Genomic DNA, 11,705 nt, shown 5'->3' on the forward strand with positions numbered 1-11,705 from the left:
CCATTAACTTTAACAGAAATTATGAGTTGAGGGAATAAACATCAAACCAAATACAACTAAATTTTAGCTTTTAAAGTTTTTATAAGTTATCTTGAGATAAGATTGATTTTTAGTCATTAAAGATTGATTTTAGTTACAATAGAGGAAAAAGTTCATATAGAAAGCAATGAAAGTATACAGCATGCCAGAAACACCCAATACAGTGTCCAAGGAAGACCTGCCTTTTATTTCTCTTGCTACTTCTCTGCTATTTGAGTAACCAAGAAACAGCCTGGGGAACAAGTTTATAGACACAGCTCTTAGCACTGAATGTGGAAAAAAACCAAAACAAACCCAAAACAAGAAAAACCCCAAACCCCCCCCAAAAAAAAGAAAAAGGAAAAAACCCACAAAACCAAAAAAGCACCACAAAAACCAAACAAAAACCAAAAAAAAAAAAAACCAAACAAAACCCCAAAACACAGCCCAAAAACAAAACTCAAACCAACCCCAAACAACTGAAGTTATTCACCCCCTTTAAATACATTATTTTGGCCATGGTAGGCTTTCAAGCTACCTAGACAGTTTTGCAGCAATGAGAAATAAACACTGGATGTTTTCAAACAGAGGGCTAATACCAAATGGCCAATAGTTTTCACTTGTTTCCACATCTTGCTTTCAAAGAGAAGTGAAAAATGAAGGCGAAATAAGGGAAAGAAAAAGATATAAGAAATAGTGACCTCTAAGAAGTGAGTGATAGTTCATATACTGCTGGTAAAAACAGCAAGTTTTCAGAGTAGAACAGAAACATTATTCAATTTATTAAAATAGAACTGCAGGCAGTAGTATGCAGGCAGGAATGTTATTTGTAAGTTGTAGCCCAAATTTGTCTTCTGAGTTGGCAAACGGCCTGCTGTATTCGCAAAGTAACAATTTAGCTTGTACCCAAGTGTTATTATGCCACTAAGTATATTTAGTTTTAAAAGTCCTCTGATCTTATTTAAGAGAGACCGGTACCTTCATGATATGTTCCCCTTTTAGCCAGTTAATAGGCATAAGGAATTCACAAACTAGAGAAAAATGAAAAACTATTTTACAAAGCCAATAGGAAAAGCAGTAACAGAAGTAGTTTAATACTTCCTCTGGTAGAGATGAGAAATAAAAGGAAACAGGTCTTTGTTGGGTAAGTAACATGTATAGTGTAATACCTGTCCAGGAACGACTGCTCTGGAGAAAAGCTTATTTAACTGAACCAGTTCATTGGGTGTTGTATCAAATTTCAAGGCAATACTGTTTAAAGTATCTCTTGATTCCACCTGTATCAATTGGGAAAACAAAAAGAAAAACAAACCTGTAAGCAGTTAGTTCAAATAGTGGCTTATGAATTTTATCATGTGTAGATTTACTAAGATTTTGATGAACTGTAAGTCTTCAGATCTTATGACTGTCATCCCCTACCACACCAAAAAAAGAACAAAAAACAAAAAACACCCCGAACAATCACAAAACCGAAGTACAAAACCCCACAACAAAATAAACTCCTACAAACATACCTACCCCTGAACATGAGGATACTGCAACAAGACACCTGCCTTCCCCCTATGCTTCCTTGTGGCCAAAAGTGTCAGTCACACATTCCGAACTGTAGGCTCGGCTACTGCATGAGAACTTCTGCTCTATAAATTCATTTCTGAGTACCACTGGACCAATACACAATTGTCTGGTTACACAGAACCCTTCATTCTCCAAATCCTCAGATTTTCACTGAAAATTGCTGAAGCAATCTCTAAATGCAAATGCAGCCTCTTCCTACTGAAATAAGCTTCTGTTAACCTGACTTTCAAGTAAAAACCTTCACTGAGGTAAAAAGCAAAAGTACTGAAGCAAAACAGGTCAACTAGGCTGACAGCAGATGGAGCAGAAGCATTTTGAGTAGGTGATTCCTCAGTAAAGAAAGGGTTTTTTCCAAGTTATTTTCACCCCCATTTTCTAAAATGCATTCAGTATGAACCAACAGAAGAAAGCAAAGGGGAAAAAAGTTTTATTCACAGAGAGTATTTCAGAATAAAGAACTGTTAGCAGGCATTTAAGAACAGGGATATGACAAGGTAGCATACAACCAAAGTAAGTTTATTGCATAATGCATAGGGCTTCATAAATGCTGTACCAGAGAAAATAAGAGAAGATGAAGCAATACAAGCAAAGCTATGTTTGTGTGGCTAAACATCGAGCACAGCTAGAAAAAAAAAAATTCTACTGACGCCTGCCTTAAATGTCTTCTCAGTTGTCCCTCTAATTACATCTGCAGAAGCTATACACCTTCCATACTATATAAATAGCAAGTATTAGACTATTTACACACAGATTTAAAATTTCCTCCTATTTTCAGGCTGTTCTTTTAACTAGCTTCTCTTGACAATTACAGAAAAGACTGCTTTCTCTTTTAAATTCCCTCTACTTAGTTTTCAAGGGAGAAGTAGGGAACAGTGATGAGTGAAAGTCAAACCCATTTTTCTTCACAGTGTATGCTCTACATGTAACAGTTTTGAGAAAGTCAGTGGATATCATTAGCTGACTCTGCGTACCCACTAGGTATCTTCTGCTCTTCATTCACTTCCTTAACAAAAATGTGTAGCACCATGTCTTGTATGCCTTGCCAACTGTTACTAGAATTAAACAGATATCCTTTACCTTCGCTTGAATGATTAAACTGGGTCAGAAAACAGAATTGAGGCTAGGGTGAAGGGAGTGAAAGAAAGAAGAAGTCTCTGAGCATACGTTTTAATAGCTTTTTGTAGTGCTTGCCCCAAGAGTAGACCTTACACAGTCACAGAGAAAAAGGCAGAGTCTGAAACCAAAAGACTAAACCAATCTGCTTTCATAACCATACTACAGTGGAGGTAAGCAACAAAACATACATTGGGCTAGCCTGCCTACAGCTGTACTCTGCAGTGGACTGTGTCAGTTGAATTAATACACTCCATGTAACTAATAAGCATTATATGGTTTGCTGTCAGTAGACTGTAACAAGGCATATTTATTCTTCACGGAAGCAGCAAACATTTTGCCAGAATGGAAGAATATGCTTCTACAGGTTATAGTGTTAGTTAATATTCAGTGATTAAATATTTAAACATTTTATTTGCATTGCAAGAATAGCTGGCAAATGGAGTTCCTACTGGCTGCAATGCAAAAGTAGAATAAGAAGTTAAATAATTGCTCCTCAAAACACATTCCCACTTAAACGTTCCAAAGCTTAACATTGAACAGAATGTTCACCCCAGAATGTTTATTTAGGAAAATAAATACTCTATTAACTTTTTTCAAAGTTATGTCATGTTAGGGAACACATGTCAACAGTACAGGAATAACTGAGTGTAACTGACAGATACAAAAGAGATGTGGGTTGTCCTGCAAGAAAAACAGCTACAAATATAATGTACTTTGAAAGCTGTTACAGTTCAAGAGATAAAAAACAGAGGGCAATTTGGGATACTAACATAACTAAGGTTTGTGAGTAACAGTTGAAGAGTCTCCTTGAATACAGAGTTCATTATCATTTTGTAAAGATGCATTTATCAGCCTAGATTCACTAAAGAAAAAAGATAAGGTATGGCCAAAAATATGGCAACTAGCTTATTTTAGATAATTTTCTAATTCTATAATGACAATTCTTTATATAGGAAGCCATTAAGCTAAACAAAGCAGCAAACATCTGTCTCCAGCAGTATGTGATATAACTCTTGTAGCAGCTCTTAGTAATTCAGTACGGTATGATCATGCAGATATGCAAAAAATAAGAATATTCTCTTATGTCACTTTCAAGTGGTTCTAAAGCAGAAATCGAAATAGAAACATAACCTGACTAGAAATGTAGTACTTGTTGCTCAGATGATAATAAAACTTGCCACCAAATCAAGCAACAGTGGTGTTTCCATTAGACACTCAAGGGCCACAAAGATGCTCAGAGGGCTGAAGCACCTCTCCTGTGAAGACAGGCTGAGAGAGTTGGAATTGTTCAGCCCAGAGAAGAGAAGGCTCTAGGGACACCTTACAGCAGCCTTCCAGCACCTATAGAGACCTACAAGAAATCTGGAGAGGGACTTCTTTCAAGGACATGTAGTGACAGGACAAGGGGAAAATGGCTTTAAGTTGACAGATGGGAGATTTAGATTAGATACAACGAAGAAGTTCTTCCCTGAGAGGGTGGTGAGACACTGCAACAGGTTTCCCAGAGAAGCTGTGGCTGCCCCATCCCTGTAAGTGTTCAAGGCCAGGTTGGACAGGGCTTGGAGCAACCTGGTCTAGTGGAAGGTGTCTCTGCCCACAGTAGGTGGTTGGAGCTAAATGAGCTCTAAGGTCCTTCCAACCCAAACCATTCTATGATTCGAAGATAATTCAGAAGGTTTCCTAAAACAAACTGTAAAGTGAGATGCAAAAGCTTTGCCCAGTTCAAAAGTTTGCTCTCATATGAATATTGGAGGACATCAGCTGCTACGTATTCAATAGGTATCTCTTAATGATTGAGACATTTAAAACTAAGTTATGCCACAATACAAAATATATTAAAAGCATCCAATTAAAACCCACAAAGCTTAAGCACTTTGACAGTGTATTCACTCTTTTCAGCCTTCAGAAAGAAAACCATCTGGTGAGATCTCTTGGCAGCTAAAGGTTTTATCTCACAATCAGGAGCACAAGAATGGCAAATATGAGCTTCCTTTTCTTATTTGGCTGTAAAATTTGCACAGGCAAATCTCTGCACTACACGGGATTTTCAGAGACCAGCACTGACACCTTCTTAAAACAAAGAAACCGTTCACGTAATAAAGACTTCCTGAAGTATCTCCTTATTTTCTAAATCCAAGATCTATTTTCCAATTCTCAGGTTTTCTGCTATATAAAAAAAAAAATAAAAAAATCTGAACAGCCAAAAGCTGAAAAAGTAACCTTGTGGAAAAGCACAGTTTAAGAATTATCACATTAAAAACATGCCACCACATACCACAGCCACCCCCCAGCTTTTCCAATTATTTTTTCCTCATCTACTCAATACTGGAAGAGAGGGCAAAAAGTCATACTAAATGAATTTTGTAAATATTCAAATATTAAAGCACTATGCTGAATCTTCATGGGATTATTTCCCCTTCTGAGATGAGAGGGGAGTCATGAATTATGAACAGTGACTGCATTGTTTCATGAGTTTAAGAGAATGGCAAGATTTGTTCCAATACAAGTAAACCTCCAAAAAAACAACCACCAGACATGTGAAAACACTATTTTATTCCCTGACACAATCCAAAATAGACTTGAGCTGGCCAGCTGGTATCTTGAAGTGGTTCAGTACACATCATGCATTTGATTTGCTTCCTTCAGGATACTGACTCGAATATAAAGATTGAAAGATACTGATTAATGAAAGTGTAAAAAGAAAACAAGAATCACTTATTCAGGATTGTGTTAACACACACAAACTGCTTTGTACAGTAACTTCTGTTGAGTAAGAGCTTCTTAGAATATTAAGTAGTTTCCTGTACTCAGTAGCAAGAGCTTTTAGTCATCAACTCTTATGTAGATGACACTCAAGACCTTACTACTTAGTTACTCCTACTGTATGCAGTCACTTAGATATGTATACAAATAAGTCTAAACTTCTAAGTTAACTAAAATAATTTTTTATAGATATGACTAGATACAGAAAGAGTCACTGAAGATCCATAGCTTCCATCTTTCTTTTCCAATGAAATCCCAAATTAAACACTCTCTTCAAATCACCGTGTCCGTATTTGAGCAGAGGTACATCCCATTATCCCTTTTCCTTTTACAGAGCACTACTTTTATACCCATATTTGCCAGGTGTGCTTATGTGCACCAGTAGAAAAACAGCTACAGAGTCACCACTGACTGGACCCAAACTGCCTCCACTTCTGTCAGATTAGCAACTGGCAAAGTTATCTAAAAATCTTATTTAAAACCAAATCCTCTACTGCCATTTAAAATGAACTTCATTGTCATTGCATCTCAACAGCTGGAGTTCATTCATTCTTCCATTAGAAGTTAAGACACTGAATACACATGAATCAGAGTACACAAATAGGTTTTTTAAAAGAATTTCAAGGCTAGCTGTCCAAGAACCAGAAAACAACAAAACAATAGTTTCAGAGCATTAAAAGGAGCTAATGAAATTGAGGACATGGGAAGACTAGACAGAGAGGTGAGGAAAAAGGGAATAACAAATCACCTGGAGTTTAGAAAGCACATCCCCCCCAAACACCAAAACAAAACCCACAAAACAAAGAAAAAACCCACTAACTTTTCAAGAGTGCTGGTGTTTGTGTGTGTGTCTGATTTCTGCCTTCATTCTTCTGCTTCTCAAAGCAGCAACGAATGCAGACATATAAATGTGCACATGCTGTTGCTTTGAGAGGTAGTAGGGCTAAGGCAGAAATCAGACATAAGTTTCCCTCTCTACATGGATTAAAGTAATAAATAGTCACAGTAGCAAATTATCACAATAGTTACCAGACCTCTCATAGACATAGTGAACGTAATTTCAGTTTCTAAAGGTTAGATCTGTGTATTTCATGAAAACATATGTGCATTACATATAACCAAAGCTCTGAAAAATCCGATGTTACTCAAGTACTTTATGAGTGAAATGACCAAGACCAGACAATATAGACGATTTGTGTAGTTGAAATGCAGCTTATTCCACACATGCAACAGCCTCCTTTAGAACTGTACTAAGTTTAATGACAAAAAGTCTTTAATTCTTGTGAATTGCCTTTTTGAATCACCAGGAAGTGATACATACTTCAGTATGTACTAAAAAAAGTTATTTTTGCAACCAAAACCCCACCTACTGGAACACAAAAATCTGCAGAAGTACATGGCAACTTAACACAAATATACTAATTTTAAAAAGGAAAGCTTGGTGCTTTAGCTTTGCCTGGAATGTTACATACCAAGGTAAATGCAAGCACATGGTGGCAAGAGCAAACTTGAGGGATTTACTGCCTAAATAGGAACCCCAATGTTACAGTTACACCTGAGCATTTTTTAATAATTTCAGACAAAACGGAGTTAATGTAGCAGAAACAACAGTCACATTTACTTTACCATTCTTCAACTGCTAGAACCTATGCAGCAGAAATTTCTTTTTTGAATTTCAACTTCAAGGAAGTCTTTAGTATAGATTAGCATTATATCAAAATTCCCAATATAAGCCACACTACATGCTTCTTGCTCCAATACATACATCCCCTGCCCCTCTCTAAATGATTACACCACCATTCTCACACCATAGTTACGCTGTATCACAGCTTGGCTTAATGTAACATTAAGAGTTAAGTCTCTCCCATATCTTGCTCTTGGGATAAGAGAACACCAAGAGGCCAAGTAAAAACCTTTTATAAAGAAGTTCTTGTTTATATTTTATCATGTCCAGCTTCAAAAGCACTCAAAGCTAACTGTGACAGACTTACCTATTTTCATATCAACCCTATAAATGTTATTTATAGACTTAATTATATTTCCAGTATATAACATGACAGATACTTCTCACTTCAGTTTCCCTTAGTAACCACAATGTGAAAAGCTGACTGCAGCATAGTTTGAGGGTCATTTCAAGAACAGAACAGGCAGAGAAAGGCTCCATTTTCAGATACTGCTGCAGAAACAGATCTGTGCAGTAAAAAGTATAGATCTATGAAAATCATTAGAACACCAGAAGGTCAGTATCAAAATATAGCTCCCCCCCAACTTCATTCTGTTATTTCTCCTGATATCAACAGTTTATTAATAATGCTGAAAGCAGGGAACTTGCACACAATTTTATAATTAATGTTATTTACTGTTTGGAATTAGTTACCTAAAAGTGAATGCTCAGATTGATTCTTGAAGGGAAAAAAAAAAAACAAAACAAAACAACAAAAAAAACCCCAACCAAACATTACTTAGCTACTGGTAGCTAATGCCCAATTTAATACCTGTCAAAATAAGCTACTAGATACAAACAACTCTAAGCTTAAAAGGTAATGCAAATTATTGTTTTGCTTTTATTTTGTAATGAAACTAAGTCTGCACTTGCTATGCAATGACATTCTAACAATAAAGCAGTAACTTACAGAATATTCAATAGTCCCTCTAGGCTTTTGAAAAGACATTCGCCGAGCATCTTTCTTGTCTGGGGTCTTCTTCTGGCCAGTGTCTGAAAAAAATTGAGGCAACGTGCGTGTTAAATTCATTTTCCTCTCTCAGTACTGTCACAGGCTGCTGACTACAGCCCCGTGGGCAGACATCTAATTCACCAGTTAAACAGCCTGCTCCCGGTGACTGTGTAACAGACAACCGGCTGCTAGAATAGGAAATTCATTCCTCTGCAATGCTTTAAGAATTTGACCAATACAAACCACTGATAACTAGGAATCAACTAACTGCTATCCAGGAAGCTACTGATGAAGGAAGACTAAATAGGAGATTGACCCCATCAGGCAAGCAGTGTTTCTGGAACTACTGGGTTTAACAGATTCTGTATCACACCCATCCTGCTTTCATCTAGAAGAGAGGTGATCTAGAGTTCCTGTATGTTTGATATAATCTGTGCAGATTTTTTGTCACTGTTTGGTAAGTACAGAGTAGTTAAAGCTTTTCTATAAAACAACACTAGTGTTTAACTTCAGAGTTATCATGCCTATAGCAAATACATACAGCCTGCACACATACAATTAAGATTCTAAATAAATAAACATCACAAGTTAAGAACTGTTCTTTTTATTGGGGCGTTGTATTTTGATGACTTCCATATCACAGGCCTGAACTATACTCTACCTTTTTATACTAATTGGTTTGATATTTATGATAAACACAATGCAACAGTGTACTTGCATAATTCAATGTAAAGCCTTTAATTTTACATCTTTAGAAAAAAGGAGGGGCTTTAACATATCCATTTATATACACACATAAATTTTTGAAATTAATCTGTTGAGAAGTTAGGTCTCTATCACGAGGCCTACACCTTTAAGAGTTAAATACCTGCTATTAAGGAGCCCAAAATATTTACATGAGATACCTTAAGTTTCCATGCCACAATGGGATTAGTTATACTCCCATTCTGATATACTCACATTTCTGTTACCATAACTGAATACATTTAGACAAATATTTCAAAGCAAATTAATAGAAGAAGCAAACCTTAAAAATTGAGAAATACTTGCATGAATTTCATATAGCCAAACTTCTTCACGGATAGTTGAAACTATCAAGATATGGGGTGGAGTAGGTGACAGACCAAACCAAAACCCAACAAAAAACCCCAAACAAATTATATAGGAAGTTCTGCAGTGCCAAGAAAGAGAGAGAGAGAAACATCTTACGTTTGCTGCAGAGGACAACAATAAAGGTGATTTCTAGCAGACTCAATGTAAGTATTGTCCTGTGGTATTTTTTATATAAGGGAATAAATATTGGACTAATTCTACTTCTTTTATATCTTGAAAAAAGTCTCATGGAGAATGTTCGCACACCTACAAGATAAAAATTCACCTATAGATTGTACTACTTATGGTAATATAGCTATGAATAACAGCCAAGACTCTAAACCTACTTTAGAAGTGTCTAGAAATTCTGAAAACCTAGGCACTGTAACTCTGCCTCCTATCTTCATTCGAAACATTAAAAGCTATTTCTTCCCTTTTTTACCAATTGCAGCTTTTAAAAAGTTACATAAAAGAAACCCCTATTTCTATTAGCAGTTTTTAAAGGCACAAGTAACATCTCTAGAGGAAATTAAGCCAACTCAGTAAGGAATGAAATAACTCTAAGTTTGTGTGTAGACTTAACAGTAGCAAACACTCTCCTCTACCAAGTCAAGTATTTTGCTACTAAAGTCTGTACCTACCTTACAACAACAGATCCCTCCCCAGGAAGCAACTGAAAACCTGAAACAACTGCTTGACTGTAGCTTTTCCAAATTTTTCAGCCCATATCAATGATTGCTAGTAGCCTAATCATTTACTTGCAACAGTAGTCTGGTTCACATATTCCTAAGCAAAAGTCAAAGAACGTAGCTGAAGAAAGACTCTTCTCATCCAGAATCCCATATATGCCTTGATTATATATGGAGCATCCCTACTGCAGAACAACCAAATTCTTCCCCTGCTGCTGGCCCTCTCCCCCTTAGAAATAGAGAAACCCTATACTACAAATGTATATACACACTTCATCCGTATATAGGCCAATGTTGTTTGTCTGTTTTCTTTCCTAACTGAAACTTCAGCTTCTTTTTTCCTCTAGTTAGTTCATACATAAGTATCTAAAAAGTCTGCAGACAGGTGCCACTCAAGAGGTCAAGATAAATTATCTTCTCCAGTAATTGAGCAGTAGAATAAAGTCTTGCACAAATAACCACTTCCGCTTCTTATGACAGAAATAAAAAGAAAAAAAGGAAGGAAAGCTGTTTGTTCTTCAGGGCAGGAGGACCTGCTGCTTTAGACTTCAGGGCACTCTAGTAACTTCAGGAAAGTAACAACCAGGCAGAAGGGGTGAGGAACGAAGGTCCCTGTTGGAGGCACCTTGGAGGAAGGCAGATGCCAGAGGAACTCCTACCACAAATTCCCCAGGACCTTACTAGCTCCAGTTTATTTTAGGTTATTTTTATTTAATGTTATTCCCTTCCCTACCGCAGAGTAATTCCTACCCTTCCCATCAGAGCCCACTTTCATCCCCTCCCTCTGTGACAGTTTTACTTTGCCTTCACTGTAGGGATAGGGATTCAGATGTTTCATAACCTGCTGTAAGCTAAGCTCCCCAAGTCAAGAAGAGCTGGAGGCAGGCAGGGCTGAAGTAAAAACTAGGGCTTTCATACAAACAATTACATACCAGGGCTTTGACAGTACTGGGCACAGCTGTCAAAATCCACACCTCTGCCCACAGCCCAAGTGCTCGAGCTGCCAGTTCACACAGAACACATCCATTTCACCTAACATCTTAGAAGCAAAACTAGGAAGTATTTCAACCGTGAAAGAGAGACATGAATTCAACCTCCTTGATGGTGTACTGCAAAGCCTCCAACTACTTCTCACTGAATGAGCCAGCTATTTATTTTTGAGAGAAGTAAACACGTCTTTCAGCCATCCTTGTGCTCCTCGTATTCTAGGAAGCATGTGGAAGTGGACACAGCATAGGAAGCAGTGGTCTGAAAAGTCCTCAACCCAAGAATCAGTCTCATCCTTTCATATTACTCATTTTCCTGATGGCAACCGTTGCACATAAGCTCATCTCATTAGGTTACACACAGTTACGATCTCATCTGCCAGCAGAGACTACCAAAGCCTGATGTACCCAGGCCCCAGGTGTAAGAAAAACCTGACACCACTGAACAAGCTGCACACAACCTCAAGAGTCACCAGTAACTTGTTGGACATGGGATCTGCGGTGCTAGCTTATCAGATGTCTAGCTGTGCTGTTTCAGAGAGAAACAAAACTGTAACATCAGGGTGGATGCTTTAATTCTGTACTGCCATCCTGCAGTACTGGGCCTCCACAACAACTTGAAAAGCTGAAGTGAAAAAGTACGTATCAGGTCCACAAATAACAAGAAAATATTTCTGCTGTCTAGGATTTAAAAAACTGTAACTAGAAATACACAGAAGGCAGTGTTCAAAATGACACTGAGCCAATATTTAGTCGGAATGAACGCATGCAGAAATTCAAGATTGAATGAC

At 37.3% G+C, this 11,705-nt stretch overlaps 1 protein-coding gene across 1 annotated transcript in view; it reads right to left on the reverse strand.

The window, feature by feature from the left end:
* The window catches only part of LOC104407946 (oxidation resistance protein 1-like), a gene marked incomplete at its 3' end in the record, with an annotated part of 28,351 nt that extends 20,156 nt beyond the window's left edge, over positions 1-8,195 (reverse strand). Inside the window, exons 1-2 of the mRNA XM_010017360.1 lie at positions 8,106-8,195; positions 1,188-1,295 (exon numbers count right to left, since the gene is read on the reverse strand). Coding sequence (XP_010015662.1) covers positions 1,188-1,295; positions 8,106-8,144 — 147 coding nt within the window. The remainder of the gene's footprint in view (positions 1-1,187; positions 1,296-8,105) is intronic.
* Positions 8,196-11,705: the final 3,510 nt, after the last annotated feature.

The sequence above is a fragment of the Nestor notabilis genome, unplaced genomic scaffold, assembly GCF_000696875.1.
Source record: "Nestor notabilis isolate BGI_N333 unplaced genomic scaffold, ASM69687v1 scaffold17246, whole genome shotgun sequence".
Lineage (NCBI taxonomy): Eukaryota > Metazoa > Chordata > Aves > Psittaciformes > Psittacidae > Nestor > Nestor notabilis.